We start from the raw sequence: 18,921 nt of genomic DNA on the forward strand, positions 1-18,921 counted from the left end.
TTAATATTTGGTCAATTATGTCTGTAAAAGCAGTTCAACGTCAGGGAAAATAAAAATCTAAAGGTTGAGATTCACTCGTTTTCCAAATTGAGTGGTGTGTAAAGGTGCTACTCACTTCAGCGATGTGAAACTGTGTCGCAGGTCGCTTCAATAATCTCGAAATGTGTGCAACAGGCCCCTTTCAAGTGCACTGGAACTGCACCAAAGGTCACTTAAGTGATCTGGAAGTGAGTAGTGAGTCACTTGGGTGATCCAAAAATGCACTACAGACCACTTAACTGATCTGGAACTGAGCAGTGGGTCACTTGAGTGGAATGTGCTTGGGGCCACTTAACCTCAAGCAACGTGCTGTTGCATGGCCAACTGCATATATATGTTAATTTTTTGATCCATTATATTTCACGATCTTTGCTTGTTTGGTATCATTTGACAGAGGAATAATGTGGCTTTGTGCAATCGTAACTATTCTACTATTTATTCACATTTATCATATTTTATTGCGAGATAATTTTGTGAAAAGCTTGTTTTAGTTCACCGGTCACTTAAGTTCTTAGGAACTGTGAGCAAGTCACTCGAATGATGTGGAACTGTCTCAAGTTATTTAGGTGATCTATAATTGCCCTGCAGATCACCTAAGTGATCTGAAACTGTGCCATGAATCACTCAAGTGATCTGTAAATAGTGCTGTAACTAGCCATTCCTGTGCAAGAATTTGCATTTAGGCCTCGTCCAGCCCATTCTTGGACTTCGCTTCTCCAAGTGGTCCCTGTGAGGGTGCACCTGGCTAGTTACTGCACTGAGTAAATATATAGCAGGTCACTTGAGTCTGCACCCAGGGTGATCTAAGTAATCTATAAAAAAAAAATGTCACGCTCAGTTTATTTTTACAAAATCAGATTTGAGGTCCCAGGCAACATCATGTGATTCCATGACGGGTTCAGTAAGTATGATATGAAACTTTTTTTAGGATTAACTGTGCATAGTGCAACATCACACAAAGACGACTTCTGACAAGACAGACTTCAACAGATATCGGAATTCTTGCAAATATAAAATATTCAAAATTCCTTTTACATTTTTCTAACGATTAATTGTGATCAACAAGTTCATTTAATCCTGCAACAGGTTATCATACCGGTGAGATATAACTCATTGAATCGGGCCGGCAGCAATAAAATTTAACAGTTTGTAACTCAGAATTTGTGACAGAAATTTCTCTTTCCGAACCGTACAACTCGTTAAAATGAAACCAAAAAGCATCTGGATCAACAGATGCCAAAATGTCCACAGATATCCTTGCAGCGTCTTGCAAGGCTACAGGTTTGCCTCGTTCCAGGTACGGCAGGCAACAGCAAAGTAGAGACTCAAATTCCTTCTCTGTTAGATCCAGCGCCTCCGCCAATGTTCCAATTTTTGACAGTACGAGAATTAAATATTTATAGTTGTTCGTCATCTGGAGCTTCGCCATTTTTGATTTACCCAGAGACAAATTGTTATGCAGCAACGATATAAGTTTCGGCCAGACTTCTTTTATCGTCCTCGATTTTATGAAGTCTCCACACTTCTCTGCAATGATCACGAGAGTCTCAAATGCTTTCGCTGAGACTATTATATTGCCAGAGAATCTTTGGACTAATGGGCTCCAGATCTTGTGGATGGATGGATGTATCTTATCCACTTCCTCCTGTAATGCCGTTATGCTTGAACCTATTATTTCGAGACACAGCATGCACAGTTCTTGATTTTGAGAAGATATCATGTGGACGCACCGCTCAAAGATATCTATAACCAATTCTGCGTGAAGAGACAGTTTTGACTGCGGTTCTTCCTCTTGGATGCTGTCCATATCTTGTTGCTGCTCGTCAGTTTCAATACTTTCCTCAAAGTTCTCTGTGAATGCTGTGGATATCTTCTTCAGTTTTTGGTGATCGAGTAGCACTTTCTTGAGGCTCTGCTGTGTTTTTTCATGTTTGACATCACATGCTGAGGATGCAGTATTTGGCAGATGCCACCTACCGACTGCTCGTATGACCGATAGGAATATTGGCATCACGAATAATGCTTTATCCTGATTCAGATCCAACACCTTCAGCAACCTCCTGATCGAATCTCGAAACAGAAACAGTACGTCGATGTTGCACTGTTCGAGGATGACTCTGATGACCCGTCCCGTTCCGGGCCTGTGCAAGAAATGCCTGAGCATCAAAGTTATGCTGTTGATCAGGTAATCAGAGTTTTCAGATACGAGTTCGGTGACGGACCCGTAACCACAGGAGGATGCTATAACATACAGGCACACTTTCCCTGATTGGCTTACGGCTAGGTTCTCAGAACCGGCATGTTCCAGCACAGGACACAAGACGTCCATGAGAAGGAGGCGGAAATGCTCTCCGAGTACTTTTGAACATACTGCGACGCATTCTAGCACCAAGCAAGTGTTTAGGACGTCTTTGTTGTGCTTCTCAATGCTACCACCGGGGTCGTTACTGCCATCATATTTGTTTTCAGGTGATAATAGTGTCTGCATGACAATATCTATAACTCGAAGCTTTGATTCAAATAAATCGTCTTCTATTTCACAGGAATGGATGATATAAGTTATAACGAAGATAGCTTCATTTCGATACTCACCGTTATCAAACTTTGCCAATAGATAATCCATCAGTAAGTTCAAGTCCCCGTTCCGACCCAAACACATGCATATTGATTTGACTTTCAAAAGTATCTCACCGTCTCTGAAATGCAGGAAATGTTTAGATGGCCAGATTTGCGGTGAGGAAGATGTAAAATCTGTGGATGGGAGAACTTCTTCCAGCATGTAGACGTCTCTCACATCGAACCGAACAAAGTTCAAGACACTCATCAAGAATCTATCGAGGTGAGGCAACGAATACAACAGCTTATTGATGGACGTCCCCAACAGCTGAAGATAACCCAGTACAGATTTGATAACGGTCAATTTCTTCTTATCATCAGTGATAAGATGGATTTTCGTGAGCTTCGAACACAATGATAATATGTCTTCTTCTAGTATGTGGTCCAAGGATTTCGTATCGCAGTCCCTCGAGAACGAATCAATGCCGTCCTTCGCAACGGCAGCTACTTCTTTGTAATCATCGTTGATTAACGCAAACAATATCTGCAACAATGACGAGATGCAGTTTTCTAGGTTTTTGCTACAGTGACGTAGGAGGCACTTAACGCAATTCGCAATGGCCATACGAACCTTGAGATGCTCATGAGAGACAAGATCAGAGATGTTTCTCACGATGACCTCTAGTTTCTGCGCTGTTGCCTTAGCCCATTGGACATTCCTGTAAACGGTAGAAGACACTTTAGGGTTCTGGATTTTTTTATTGGAAGGTCGCTCGTCCCTGACGGATATGTGCTTGTCACTCATTTCTAACACTATGAATTTCGAGAAGAGTTCAATGGCTGCGACGGTGATGACATGACCCTGTTTGACATCACCGCAGATGATCATCTGGATCCCTATGCAGACACCGGGCAAGAAAGCAGCGAGGCGATCGCCAGCCAGCTTCGACATCTTCCCGTCATCATCGGTCATCTTCTTCGAGCAATAAAGCATTGCGGAGAGTGCTCGGACGGCTGCACAACGGAGCACCTTGGCCTTTTCCTTCTTGATGACCTCCAACAAAGAGTACAGGTATTGCGCGAGCTGCAGGTTGTAGTCCCCGCCGTAGACGTTGGATCGGATGTCGTCTGATGAGTTAACGACCAATGCCTCGACGCAGCGGCAGACGGACAGCTTCAGCTCCTCGCTGACCGATGGCCGGATATTCGGAGGACCACCGACGTACTCGAACAGCTTCGCCAGGATATCGCTGAACATGAACCAGGACGAGATCCTCGTCCTGCAGAAGACGAAAGCCATGAAGTCGATGCATTCGATGACCACCGTCTCGTCATTTTCGTTCCTCAGGTGGATTCGGCACGGGAAAATTACGTATTCTTGCAGCTTCTGAAACACGCCGGTTTCGAGTTTCTCGCACGCTTCACGTAAAGCGTTCAAAGTATCGGTTTCGTAGCATCTCGTCAGCGACACGCAGATCGGCTTCAATCTTTGAAACGCTGTCTCCTCTTCGTCCGCCATGTTTGAAAAGTTTGTAAACAAAACGCATAGTTGTGTTGATGATGATGATGTTTCTGTTCACTCCTTTAGTCAGACCATACTTTTTGATACAAAACTGGGAATCGTAGAGAAATGTTGTGATCACATTCGTTCAAAAATTTACCGAAATTTAGGATCTCAGAGAAATTGGGATTGAGAAATTCCCAATATTCCGTAATAATTAGGCTGACCATATATTCTTGAGAGAAATACGGCAAATTACGATTCTGAATACGGGACATTGCCAATTATCGCCAAAAATGACGCTAAAACTAAACTTAGTTGCTAGATATTGTTGAAAGACGGAAAAATCAAAATTGTGGAAAATGAACCATCACTGCAAATTGAAGTGGATTAAAATGAATTCCACGAAGAAAAAAGTTCACCAAAGAGAATATATTCTCTTTTATAGTTGTAATTATCATAAAATAAATTATGAGTTGAAAAATAATTTCAATCTTTGACTTCAATAAAGAATAAATATTCAAGTAGGCTTCGTGTAAAATACGGGAAAAACCGGGACACTTTTGCCAAAAAGTCGGGACGACCAAAAAAACAGAAAATACTGGGACTGTCCACGACCATCTAGATAACCTATATGGTATGGTCACTCTAGTAATAATGATGCCTATGTTAAGAAAAGTTATCAATCCCATCAACATTTGATTACTGTGCTCACTTTTGGCATTTCTTTGGTGATCACCCACAGAAAATTATGGGAAACAAAATCCTTTTTTTTTTTTGGAAAGGGGAAATAAGCGCTTATCCGTATTTGACGTCCCAGAAACATGTTGTTTGTTTGTAATCAAAGAAAAGTGCCATGGCAGAGGTATCGGGAGGAAATGGATTTTGTAGCGGAGGAAGAGATGGAGAAAAGGGGAATGTCGAGTTGCTGTTGGCGAAACTGTCAAAACTCAAAGAAATGGGAATCGAAGAAGGTATGAGAGAAGACGAGATAGTGTCAATTTTGCAGTACGAACTGTCAACTGTATACGCGCCGGAGGAGACAACGAAGCACCCTTCGACAAAGCGGAGACGTTACTTCCCGTTGCTGTGTCTCGTGGCGGCGGTGGCTCTGTCCATATACGCGAGGAATGCGATAGGAGACATCCGTAAGCACAAATGCGCCATCGGTAACAATTACTTGGTGATGGAGATCACGAGGCCCGTGACCGACTGCGGCATCTGCGAGGGTGTCCACGGGTTCAGGATCTTCGACCGGAACGTGACAAAAGAGCGCTTTGCGAGATACGCCTACTCGGGTCAGCCAATGCTCGTCAGAGGCGGCTGCGAGATGTGGTCGGCCACGAAAGTCTTCGATTACCAATTCTTCAAGAACCTGTACGAGCGAGTCGATGGTGCCCACGACAGTGTCGAGGAAGAATGTCAGTTTTTCCCATTCAAGACCGAGTTCCTCAGCCTCAGGGAAGTCTTCGACATGCCCGAGAGCCGAGCTAGGATGTCGTCCAGTCGAGAAAAGAGCTGGTACATTGGATGGTAAGGTTTAATGGCACTGGTGGGTTTTTTTTTTTTTGGGTGCAGTGCTTGTAGAGAGAAATTATTCCATTTTCTACTGTTCATGCAAGTTACTAAAGATTAGAGATGAGATTATGAGTTTCAGAAAGAAAATTCACATGCCTTTGCAGGAAATCGAACCTCCACCCCCTCGGAAGAGAGAGGAGAGAAGAAATCATTGTTGTTAAGAGCTATTAGGAGGCTGCCCATACACTGTCCCATTCAGTACACATATATGCTACTACTAAACCACACATGCACCTCGTCCATGTTCCTTTGCGGAACTTCTAATAAATTGGTAGATGTTGGAATGTGTGTTTTGCAGGGTTTAAGCTATGGTCGCATTTTTTGCAAAATGTGAAAGAAAATCTTAGAATGCGAAAGAAGTAGTAGCCACTTTTGCAATAATGCGTACATGAGGTACGAAACAAGAAGACATCCAACCATAAATCATTGTAGCATGTTGCTAAAGCTTTTTCCCCCATTTTTACTTTTTTGCTAAAGGAATTTTTTATCTAGCATAAACCCTGGTGTTTTGTGAACCTAATATGTTTCTGTGTAATGCTTGTTATGTGCAGTCATGATGTTTGTTATGGCAGTGCTGCTGTCAATTTTTCTAGCAATGATTAGATAATTGTATTGTTGCAGAGTTTTTTGCTCTGTGGTAAGACTTTTTAACACGGAGATCGGCTCAAAGTTGGGAACTATAGAAAACCTGAATGCACATATATATTGTAAGGCAGGGATTCTCAAACTGTGTGCAGTACCAACCTTTGTCCGAATTTCTTTTGAAGAGTCCCTATTCTGGAGAGCTGTGGATAAGCACTGATTAAGGGAAGGGAGCACTGCGCGTTTAGAAAGGGTTCGATAACCCCTGCTGTATGGGAAGGCAAATGCTTGGGAATTGCTCTTGGGCCAGGCTTGACACAAGTGTGGCCCTGGCTTGAGGATCGATGTTCAAACCCTGTTGGCAGCACAGTGGTAGTCAACTGAATTAGTTTTACTGCAGCTTTGAAGTGTGAATGCAAGCCGGTCTCCCATTTGAAAAAGTCATTTTGTAGAAAGCAGGCAGACCTCAAACACTATATTTACATAGCATAAAAAATTCAAGCATTTATCATCTTCATTTTGAAATATGGAAGTAGAGATATAAAATTCTCAAGAATAATCTTTTGGCGAATATTCTCTGCTGGGACTACTATTATAAATAAATTCATAATATTCTTATAAGTTCTTGATGAGAATATTCTCTTATTTATAATATAGGCCTAGTTACATATATAATATCCTTGAGAATATTCTCTGGAAGGACTACTTTTATAAATTACTGGGGAATATTCTTATAGAAAATAATAAGAATTATTCTGAAGTTATTAATAATATCCAGAGAATATTCTTCAGTTACCGAAATCTTTCCAGAGACTATTATCAAGAATATATGTAATAACATGTATTATAGTAATCTCGATAAATAACTAGAGAAAAATAATTATTATTTTTGTATTATAATAATTATTTTTGATAAGAATATTCTCTAGTAATTTATAATAGTAGTCCTTTGAGAGAATATTCTCTGTCCCTGTCTCTCTTCCCGTCAAGAAGATGGGTATATTGAAGTTTGTAGACCACAATATTAGGCTAAAGTTTGAAAACAAGAAAATTAAACCAACAGGGCTGAATTACACAACTTTTAAAGAAATGTGAGTGATACAGAACCTAAGTGTATGTGCATTGAAAAAACAACAGTTCTCTGTATCTTAGAATGAAGGTGATTATATAATAATTGCTTCCTTTATCAATCAACTTTGATTTAATTTCTTTTGTTGTGAACTTATTTCTGAAAATTTATCTAATTTTAAAATAATTTTTTAATTGTTTTAATTTAATGGTTTCTAAAATCTTTATAACCAAACTTTTAAAACCTCTCATCATGACCTGGAGAATATTCTCAAACTAAAAAGTTGTCATTGGTAGTGATTATACCAAAAATTGTTTTGTTGTAAATGTTTCAGGCAATGAAAACTGATTTAAATTTCACAATATAAACAAAATTAGTAAAAAAAAGTTAAATTATTTAAAAGAAAAATGAATATTCTACAATTTTTACATCCAGGAGAATATTCTCACATCTCTATATGGAAGAGAGATGGCAGCAGCATGAAAGCGAGAAAAGCACAATTCCAACTACATAAATATCTTAGCGCTACACATATGCAAATGCAATACGTTCTGCCATGTACAGATTCAGATTTGTTAGTTCTCTAGAAGAATGTGTAAGAGGTGCAATTTACGGTTGACTAATAATAGTCTTTCATACTATGCACAGTGCTTCTAATTGGTGTAACAATGTTTTTGTTTTTCCCCATTAGGAGCAATTGCAACCCAGAGGTCTCCACAATATTGCGAAATCATTATTCCCGCCCAGACTTTCTACCAGATGATTCAGAGCTGAGCGTGATAGACTGGATATTTATGGGTTACGCTGGTCAGGGAGCGAGCATGCACTTGGACTATGTTCAGAGGCCATCTTGGCAGGCTCAGATAGCTGGCAAAAAGAGCTGGTATCTCGAGCCACCTCCAGAATGTGAGACTGTGTGCCATGCGATGAACATAACGGTTTACAAAGGGGACATAATTCTAATCGACACTAACCAGTGGTACCATACAACATTTGTCGAAGGAGAGGAGATGAGTATTACTCTAGGGTCTGAGTATGACTAATATTGTATCTCTGAATTGAGAGCTTAATCCTATACGTGTGTACAAACTCTGCCACTAATTTCAGTATCTGTTTTGAGATGTATTTTTTGAAGTTGTATTTTTTGAAATTGAATGTTTTGTGTTCCAAATTATGTTTGTTCTTATAGCTCTATACTCATTTTATGCACATGAGGACTACGTAATTATACGTAATTTGATATGAATATGTTTTTGTATTACTATTGGGATTCATACCTGAAATATAAATAAAAAGGCCACAACAGGCAAAATGCCCAGCAAGGTGGCTGAAAAAAGATGCCCATAAAAAATATGGATGTCAGATATAACTTAAATAATGCAACCAAGTACAAAATTATACATCATGAAAGAAAGAACAAAAATATATATATAATACTCGGCCCATAAAAAATGTTATGGTTGTCTTAATTTAAGTATGGATAGCTCCTCGATTTATTCCACTATATATTGTACTTTTTGTTTGTGTCAATTTTATCAAAGTTCACGACCCTCGGAGGTAAGCTATTCCATTTATTGACAACTATTAGAGAAAAACTCCCTGACCTGGACCTCAACTCACCTGGAATTGTCCCTTTCTAAATTATACTGGTGTTCCCTTGTTTAAGCAGTTGATTTATGGTGTATTAATAATTAATGGTTCATCCCGTTGAAAAAATTTAACACTTTGATCATATCCCCGACCTCTGTGTTTTTCCAATGTGAACATATTCAAGAAATCAAATCTCTCTTCATAGCTCAAGCCTTGTGTGCTAACACGAGCATTAACTTTTCTCTGCACCCGCTCAACCAAGTCTATGTCCCTCTGTAGATATAGTCTCAAAAATCTTAGGCATATTCCAACCCAGGACAAAGTAAGCCCCAGAAAAGTGGAAAGATCACTTTAGGAGAAGTTGAAGAGAATTTCTCTGAGAATGAAACTCAGCATTCTGTATGCTTTTTTGACCACTGCTGAGCAATGTTCAGAAGACTTAAGCAGCTCGTCAATGAGGATTCCCAAATCAGTGATCCTAGTTGCATCTGGAATGGCACCACCATTCAACTCATAAGTGAAATGTGGATTATTTGAACCAAAGTGAGCGACTGCGCACTTGTCAATGCCCAAAATCATACTCCAATCATTAGCCTTTGCTGCAATCATATTCAAGTTTGTCTGAAGCCTCTCCCTATCTCTTTGATTTCTGACTACTCCCATAAGCTTCATGTCATCTGCGAATTTGCTAACAATCCCGTCGATACCCAGGTCGAGTTTATCTATAAAAAGTGAAAAAAAAGTATGGGCCTGAAGATACTTCCTTGAGGGACTCCACTCGTCACACCTATATGATTGGAAAATTTCCCGCTCACCATCACCCATTGTGAACTATCTTTCAACCACGATTCTATCTATCCAGTTCAACGAGTTGTCCTCAATCTTGATCTCATGCAAATGTTTTAAGAGTTTGCCATGCTGGACATGATTGAATGCCTTGTGGAAATCAAGATAGAGGATATCATCGACTTTGCCTTTTCCCACAGCTTTAGTCACTGGATCATAGAAACAAAGGAGGTTGATTGCACATGACTTCCCCTTAAAGAAACCCTTGCTGGTTTTCCGAGTCTGTGTCTTTACAACAAAGAAAGTGACTTTCTTGATAATATGCTTGGCAAATTTTGGAAGATAAAGCTAGTTGTCTTCTCCAGGTATTATACCAGGGTCCTCTTGCAATTTGGACACGCATGTCAACCAATAAATACACAAGGGAGCATACATGATCAACCCATGGCCCGAATGTGGCCCTTGGGGGTCATCTGATATGGCTTGCGCCCTCAAATCGTTTTTTAAAAATTAACTAATTCATTGATCATACAAGTAATCGTTTGCTTAATTAGTGGTGATCTCGCACTGCATCATTTCACTGTGGTTAGAATAATCTTAAATTCTTACGTAGATAACTACAGAGTAAAAGATGATGACCCTGGTTTTTTGTCTTTACCATTTACATATTTATAGAAAGTTGAAAATCATGAAACTGCAAGTTGTGTACTGCATAACTTGCATACTTTTTTCATCGCACCCACAGAAAAATGGCACGTACTAAGTGATTGACATGTGCAACCAAGGTGATATACACTGAAGAGCCAAAAAAACTGGTGAACCTGCCCAATATCGTGTAGGGCCCCCGCGAGCCCGCAGAAGTGCCGCAACACGACGTGGCATGGACTTGACTAATGTCTGAAGTAGTGCTGGAGGTAATTGACCGCCAATGGCCATACCATGCTGAAAACACAGGTTCTCGTCAGATCACCGAAGTTAAGCAGCATCGGGCGCGGTTAGTACTTGGGAGGGTGACCACCTGGGAACACCGCGTACTGTTGGCATCACTTTTACTCCCCAGTGCGACCCAACCCGCAAGGGTAAAAGGCTTATATCCCTGGAGGGACAGAGCCTGGGTCGTGACTGGTCTGTCGGAGGTAATTGACACCATGAATCCTGCAGGGCTGTCCATAAATCCGTAGGAGTAAGAGGGGGTGGAGATCTCTTCTGAACAGCACGTTGCAAGGCATCTTAGATATATTCAATAATGTTCATGTCTGGGGATTTAGGTGGCCAGCGGAAGTGTCTAAAGTCAGAAGAGTGTTCCTGGAGCCACTTTGTAGCAATTCTGGACCTGTTGGGGTTCACATTGTCCTGCTGATGAAATTGTCCAATTCCGTCGGAATGCACAATGGATATGAATGGGTGCAGGTGATCAGACAGGATGCTTACGTACCTGTTACCTGTCAGAGTCGTATGTAGACGTATCAGGGGTCCCATATCACGCCAACTGCACATGCCCCATACCATCACAGAGCCTCCACCAGCTTGAAAAGTCCCCTGTTGACATGTATGGTCCATGGATTCGTGAGGTTGTCTCCATACCCGTGCACGTCCATCAGCTGAAGCAATTGGAACCGAGACTCATCAGACCAGGCAACGTGTTTCCAGTCCTCACCATTCTAATGTCTGTGTTGTCGGGCCCAGGCGAGACATAAAGCTTTGTATCATGCAGTCATTGATGATGTTTCGTTGAATGGTTCACACGCTGACACTTGTTAATTACCCAGCATTGAAATCTGCAGCAATTTGCGGAAGGGTTGCACGTCTGTCACGTTTAATGATTTTCGTCAGTCGTCGTTGGTCCCGTTCTTGCATGATCTTTTTCCGGCCGCAGCGATGTCGTAGATTTAATTTTTTACCAGATTCCCGATATTCACGGTACACTCGTGAAATGGTCGTACGTGAAAATCCAAATTTCATCGCTACCTCAGAGTTGCTATGTCCCATCTCTCGTGCGCTGACTATAACACCACGTTCAATTTTACTTAAATCTCGATAACCTGCCATTATAGCAGCAGTAACCGATCTAACAACTATGCCAGACACTTGTTGTGTTATATAGGCGTTGCCGACTGCAGCGCCATACTCTGATTAGTTCCATATCTCTTTATTTGCATAAAGAGCATACGCATGCCTCTACCAGTTTTTTTGGCTCTTCAGTTTAGTAGCAGATGTAACTACAGCAACAGCTGATCACATTTGAAGTTATTTGTCTTGATACATCTAACTGCAGATTCATAAATTTCGTTATAATGGCAAGCGCAGCAATCTCAAACTGACCATTCTCTGTATTAAAAAATGTTCAAGTTTTTTACTTTCAAGAACATTTACGGCCGTATTCACCAACACAGTTTCAACTGCAATCGCAGGTGGAAGGATTGAAGATCGAAACGGATTGGTTAAATTAAGGATTTTAACCATGTGTGGTTAATTATCCTGCTCTTGATCCACATAAAATTGTGAGATAATAGACTTTCATCAATCCTGACATTTTTTTCCTGAGTTTTTTTTTCCATGTTTTTCCGTGTCGATCGCTGATCGTTTAACCTGCGATCGCAGTTGAAACTGTGTTGGTGAATACGGCCGTTAAATAACAGTCTCTCAGAAACATCCCCAGACGCACTAGAAAAATCTTTAGGAATTTTTTGTTTTTTGTTCATTTAACACGTAAAATTTATTTTTTCCCCCAAATGAGAATTATCATTTCAAAAGTGTTTTCAAGAAAGCTGGAATGAAGACTGGTAAAAAGTAAAAACTGGTAAAAAGATTGTGAATACTGAGGGCAGACTGTACTTTTATATGTTCCTTTTTTGCTCAGATGAAAAATGGCCAGATGACTATATCTTCTGAAAGCGTGCACTACACATTTTGAGATGTGTGATTGAGAGATGATTCTTTGCACTTTAAAAATTACGTGATTTTTTTTAGCTCCAAATTTGACTATTGTGGTTATTAACCCTGTTGGACACATGAAATGCCGCCTCAACTGAAAAAGAATGATTCTGGAGTAGAAATCAAGTTCACCACCAAAGAGAGCTAGTATTTTGCAATTTCTCCTACGGTAACACCATTTTTCCTCTTAACAATGGCAGCGTATGTAATGCTGCTTTCGGAAAATTTGTGATCATACTCAAAGAGTTGGGCATCAAAATTTTCCAAACATCCATCACCCTACATCACGTTGTTTATTATTAATCACTGAAATTAGGGACATTTTGCTCAATCACCCTGTAGTTTAAGTTTCAAAATAAAGGAACCTAGATTCACCCATACCTAGGAAAACATTGAATCTTGCAAAAGATGTGAAGCAGGTGAATCTGGTCATGTCATCTCGGCTTACCCTTATGTCTTATTCCAGTTTTCTATAGGAGAAATTTTTCCTAAACAATTATCCTGCTCTTGATCCACATAAAATTGTGAGATAATAGACTTTCATCAATCCTGACATTTTTTTCCTGACCTTTACAGACTAATAATGATGGCACACAGTTACAAATCATCTATAGTTTACAACAGAGCTGGACGGATCCCAGGTGCCCAGTTGCTGTGATGACTAGAAAATCAGTATTGACACCTAAAATTTTCTAAATGTGATTGTTAAATTGGAGCCTGAGGGTGACACAAAATTTTCTGATTTCATTATGCTACATCTTTTAGCATGGGGTAAAACAGTAAGTAAACAGGGGTAATAGTAAGTAAAACATTAACCTAAGAAAACGTTTTAGGACTATTTTTTTAACAAAATACCATGTCTGGCTCTTAAGAGATTCATTTGGCGCCTAAATAATTTTTCGATTTGTTAGCCCTTGTGTAATTCTCACTAAAACCATCGACCTTAGTATGGCTGTTTCCCCAAGTTCTAAAACTTTCAGAGTGATTTATATAGAAATACAAAATACTGCATACACTTGTCCCGTAATAAGCTCTTTTTATTTTTAAATGTGAAACATTTATATTTGCTCATTTTGGAGAAAATACAGACACAGCATTTCATTACATTTTTTCAAGGATTTTAACAAACACTCGTTCTTTATAAAATTGAATCTTTAAAAATAAGCATCACAAAAAACTGTTTCAATCAAATATATATCAATATTGATGGATCTGTAACATCCTCTTTTACATCTCCAGGAGATTTTGAAGCGTGATCAAATATACACTGTGATTCCATAATTCCCCTTGCTGTATTTTACTGGCAAACCATTAATCCTAGAGGCATACTTCCAATTAAAAAACGTATCCAGATTTTCTTTGTTCAGAACTCAGTTGCATTATTCATACTGTAAGGGGTTGTATAATTATGAAAATGAAAGACTTTTAAATTTTAAAATGAAAACTTTTTATATGCACATCCTGTATCAAAAACCAAATTTAAAATTTTTTCCTTGTCTCTCTTGAGCCAATAAAAAAAATTCCATGTTTCTAAGTGCAATATTCGCTAATATATTTGAATTCAAAAAGCAAAGAAAAGTTTGGAGAGAACAGCATGAACTCACACATGGAATTATTCTCTTTCTTAGCCTCAGAAGAGACAGGGCAACAACTTTCTAATTGGGTTTTTAAAGTATCTATAAAAAGTTAGTTTTTATTTTAATAACTATACAACCCCTTGCAATATGAATGATGTATTTGGAAGTATGCCTCCAGTATCAACGGTTTGCCAGTAAAATGTGGAAAGTAGACAGTAGAATTAAGAAATCACCCTATATATGGAGGGTTGAGAAATGAAGTGGTGCTAGTCCAGATTTGGTTCATGCGTACTTCATCACATATAAAACACATAAAATTACTAAGAATTTTGATACTCACTTAGAAATGAAGTGGTGCAAGTTGAAGCTGATGAAATGGCCTACAGATGGCAACAGTATAATTTTCCTGACACGATAATTGCTACTAATTCAAATTTGTTTGTCTTAAAAGAAATTTTCAATTTAACTTACACCTTCATTTCTCAACCCCCCCATATATGGGATCCGAAAATTTCACCTGTCCTGGCTGTATGAGTGACAGTAAGTGACTGACTGTGTGAGTGGCTGTAGGAGTGACCATATAAGTCATTGACCACACTCACTTGGTTTCTCATATATCACCCACTTGTTCACTCACCTTTGCAATCAGTCAGTCTTGCAGTCATTCATTCACTTGGTTACTCACACTGTCAGGGCCAGAGGATCAAGATCAAAATTTCTGGGGCTGAAATGGAGGCAAAATTTTTGTAAACTATGTATATATATATATATTTGATTGCACTTACAGCATTTGATACAACTTTGCCATTGCTGATCACTATTGTGCCAAATCACACAAAAAAGTTCTCATTTCGAGATTCGAGAGTGAATAGGCTTGAAATCAAGTGAATACAACTGAACAGTAATTAAATTCAGTTAACCTTTTCTCTCATTTTGCAAAAGCTTGACAAATTGGGGGGATGTTACGCTGCAATCAATTTCTTAAAAGCCAAGAATTTTTTTAGGAAAAGTTGATCCAAAAATTGTCTTTTTTCAAGACTCAATGGCCTCTTTTCTATGTTGGCAGACACACGGGAGCATTGGTGTGTGCGCAAAAGGAAGCCAAGATTATAGTGTAATTTTGCAGAAAAAAATTTAACCCCCCTTGAGAAAATTCTATGTATGCCTATGCACGGGAGTAAATTGCGAAAATTTTTCCAGCTGTTCTCGGAATTTAATTCAGTAGTAACACAAAAAATTTTACGTGCCAATATAGGTCTATACCTATGTTTTTTCTATCATATCGGATTTTTCAGGCACTAAATTTGGCACTACAAAGTGTTTTTCTTTCTTCTTATCTTAGCAGCCAGAGATCACTAGGATTAATCAAAATTCAGTAGGAACCCTGTTTCAATATGAAACAATCAAAGACAAGAATTTGATATCTATATATGAATTAAAACATTAGGAAACAACAAATTCTGAGCATGAGCAAAATTTTTGGCACTAAAATACGGTATCATTCATGTATTACAGAAAGGCAAAACAAAAAGATTTATTGTCCAAATCATGTCATAATTTAGAGGAAGATCTGATTTAGCTATTTTTTAAGATATCTTTTTTCTAAATCACATTGGACTCTCGCTGAAAAATTGAGTGTCTCACAATTTTTACTACAATCAAACAATTTTGATGCTACTCTACTTTGATGAATGTTGGTTTATAGAAATTTCACCTCCGACAGTTTTCGCTAACTCTGGCCATGTGAGTAACCAAGTAAGTGCTGCATGAGTGAATAAATGAGTAGGTGGATTAGCGTATGAGAGACAAAGTGAGTGTGGGTCTCTACTTTTGCCACTCACTTGATCAAGAAAACGGTCACTCACACTTGACCACTTACCTTCTCATTCCTATGGTCACTCATTCATAGTCACTTTCTCACTCATACAGTCAGGGCAGGTGAAATGTACCAGGGTCGAAATGTATGAGGCTAAATTTTCAAATCCCCCAATGTTTCTAATGCCAATTCTCTGGGCGGTTGTTGCATTTTCTCTCCCTGTCTCATCATTAACAGGTAATATTTATCCATAATGTGATTCTCGTTCATGTAAACACAAAAATTTTAGGTATATTATGGTTATGTGATGCACTATGCATTGAAGATAGCCACTACTTTACCGCACACCAACTCCGGTCATATATTGCCATAGGGCGATTTCCAACCAGTGAAGTTGGGTGGGAAATGGAGACTCCATCCATTGGTGTTTACCCCAGGTTCAGTAGGTAAAGAACTTGCTGCTGACGTTTTATGCCCGGATTCAAAATCATGGACCTTGATGGTGACTTTCATAGTGTAAGACGAGCATCTTACCACTGCGCCACTCAGAGGCAAAACATAGTCACTTGATTTTTAACTGATTTTGTGGCATTACTATATTCATATGAATGCCAAAGATTTGCCAAATGGGTGATCCATTTCTTTGACTATATTCTACTCTTAAATCATTACATATGTTGAAAGCAATTTATCTACATAGTGGGTTTTGATTTACACATGCATATCCAAGTGTAAAGGCTGTTATTTTACACACTACTCTGATGTGACGTGTTAAATCCTGTTTCATGGAAATTCTATGATGTGGAAATATGACATTCTCACAAATCAGAATTCATAATGCCACTGATGTATGGCCTGTATCACGTCATGTCAGAGTAGTGTGCAGCAGCATTTAGGCAGAGGTTCTATAAATTAATATCCTTGTTCATCTACAAGAACGAGCAGTACTTTGTAAACCGTATCGTCACGTAACCAATTCTTGAAGTCACCAAAAACCCAGCAGTTTAGCTGCGAGCCAGATAAAAAATAATACGAATATGTGATTCAGTAATATCTGATGATTTAATATATACTAATGTCATCCTGTATCTTAAGACCATGTACTACTACTAAGGTGGGTTTTTACAAATTGAAAAAGTATTTGGGCACCAGCTCAATTTCTTAGGACCCAAGCATAGTATTTTACCAAAGTAAAATGGTCCTAAGGCTGGGATTACACTATAAAAGTTCTTAAATATAACCAATATACTTATTGGTTGCATTTTTCAAGGTTTATGAAAGAACTTTTCTAATGCTTTTATAGTGTAGTTTATAGTGTAATACTGGCCTAAATAATGTCTTCTTTCCATTTTAAAAGCATAATGCAGGGGTTCTCAAACGTTTTCCACCAACAGTGCTCTTTACCTTAACACTTATCCGCGGCTCCCACAGAGCAGTTTAACAATCTTCTCAAAAAGTCTTTTTTTGTGTTGTCGCTCCAAGGTGTGCCACAGCGCACAGTTTAAAAACCCCTAGCATAATGAAATCAGAAAATTTTGTCTTTCTTAGACTCAAAATAGACTTAAATTTAGCAACCACATTTAAAAAATAGGTGTCAACCATATTAGGTGCTAATACAGATTTTCTATTCACCATGACGAATTGGGATTTATCCAGCCTTGTTATTTTTTTAAAGCAAACATGTCGATGGAAGACCAAACATGAAGGGTCTGGGCGACTGTTGCCAACACCACAATGTATCATAAAGTAATGGTGACAGCTGCTGAAATTTCTTGACAGCCAGTGCGCTTGATTTGTCATTGCCAGCTGAACATGTCCAGATGATTGGTCATTTAATACATTTAACAATGCAAGGCGAAATTCCAATATAAACATTGTCAAAATTGTTGAGCACCTGCTTTTAAACACACAAAATAAATTGCCTTTAGCACCAATAAACAACAAAGTAATCAAAACTTCAGTCTAAAGGAGAATTCGTCGAAACGAAATAGTGGATCTTTTATAGTCATTAGTACCATAGATTCCAGAAGTTTAAATTTGGGGCTGTTCAAGTATTAAGTCAGCAAATTTTTAGCCATTATTGATTCTCCTCCCCCCGTCAGCAAGATTGCATCATCAGCTCTGCCCTCTGAATCCTAATGCATATTGGTGGTATCAAAGACGTAAGCGGGAGAGGCTTGTGCCCCTCCCCGAAATCAAAACTTCATTTCTTTAATGCAGAAATTACTTTTAAAAAAATATTTTGGAAGAAAATACCTTTATATGTGATGTTATAATATATTTCTTTAATTTCAATGCTACTAAAGGCTAAGAACTCAAAATTTCTCTTCAAGAAATCCATTGCAACCCACCTTCTAAGCCAGGTTTACCCAATGATCAAACATGGCCCTGGGGGTTATCTAATGTGGCCTACTCCCTCAAACCTAATTTTGTAAACATGAACTAAGTGGCAAATTTACAGATCGCTTAAGTGACCCATGACACAGTTCCAGAACACTTAAGCAATTCATGGCACACTTCAAGGGCGTGGGGGTTGGCGCTTGGGGGTCTGGTCCCCCCCCAAAATGTGAGAAAATGACCGAAAAAAAGGAAAAAGATGGCCAAATCCATTGTTCTGTCACTTTGGTCCCCCCCCCCCGAACGAAATTTCTGGCTACGCCCCTGGCACACTTACAGATTCATGGAGTGACATGTGGCACAGTTTTAGAGCAGTTACGCGGCACCCAGTGAAGTTCTACATCACCAAAGTTGAAAGCAGCCCCTTTCCTATATGACTTGGATCCATGAACAATTTAGAGATCACTCAAGTGGCTCTGTACGGGACTTAAGTCATCACTCTAATAAGTTGTCATTCTGGTTAAGTCATCATTTTTCTTCAGGCCTGTCTAGCTTT

The 18,921-nt window shown here is 39.0% G+C and overlaps 2 protein-coding genes and 1 non-coding gene across 3 annotated transcripts; 2 read left to right on the forward strand and 1 right to left on the reverse strand.

Annotated features, from left to right (window-relative positions):
- Window positions 1-1,050: 1,050 nt before the first annotated feature.
- Tti1 (Telo2 interacting protein 1) lies at window positions 1,051-4,183 on the reverse strand. The gene has a single exon (XM_089247824.1). It carries the CDS (start codon window positions 4,112-4,114, stop codon window positions 1,130-1,132), a length of 2,985 nt encoding a protein of 994 aa, XP_089103950.1. The 5' UTR covers window positions 4,115-4,183; the 3' UTR covers window positions 1,051-1,129.
- Window positions 4,184-4,752: 569 nt separating this feature from the next.
- On the forward strand, window positions 4,753-8,797 carry LOC149071808 (uncharacterized). Its single transcript, XM_089247853.1, has 2 exons — window positions 4,753-5,629; window positions 8,017-8,797. The coding sequence occupies exons 1-2, from the start codon at window positions 4,953-4,955 to the stop codon at window positions 8,366-8,368; spliced, it is 1,029 nt and encodes a 342-aa protein (XP_089103979.1). The 5' UTR covers window positions 4,753-4,952; the 3' UTR covers window positions 8,369-8,797.
- Window positions 8,798-10,625: 1,828 nt separating this feature from the next.
- LOC149071809 (5S ribosomal RNA) lies at window positions 10,626-10,744 on the forward strand. The gene has a single exon (XR_016194669.1). It is a non-coding gene; the product is annotated as a 5S ribosomal RNA (ribosomal RNA).
- Window positions 10,745-18,921: the final 8,177 nt, after the last annotated feature.

The sequence above is a fragment of the Pholcus phalangioides genome, unplaced genomic scaffold (genome assembly GCF_987345545.1).
Source record: "Pholcus phalangioides strain wild (caught in Gottingen) unplaced genomic scaffold, Ppha-v1.0 ptg000018l_1, whole genome shotgun sequence".
In the NCBI taxonomy this organism is placed as follows: Eukaryota; Metazoa; Arthropoda; class Arachnida; order Araneae; family Pholcidae; genus Pholcus; species Pholcus phalangioides.

What these genes read in the sequence shown, in the direction of transcription:
- Tti1 (XM_089247824.1), bottom strand. Translation starts at nt 4,114, where the DNA reads ATGGCGGACGAAGAGGAGACAGCGTTTCAAAGATTGAAGCCGATCTGC.
- LOC149071808 (XM_089247853.1), top strand. Translation starts at nt 4,953, where the DNA reads ATGGCAGAGGTATCGGGAGGAAATGGATTTTGTAGCGGAGGAAGAGAT. An exon ending in AAGAGCTGGTACATTGGATG is followed by an intron (nt 5,630 to 8,016) that starts GTAAGGTTTAAT and finishes TTTCCCCATTAG; the next exon opens with GAGCAATTGCAACCCAGAGG.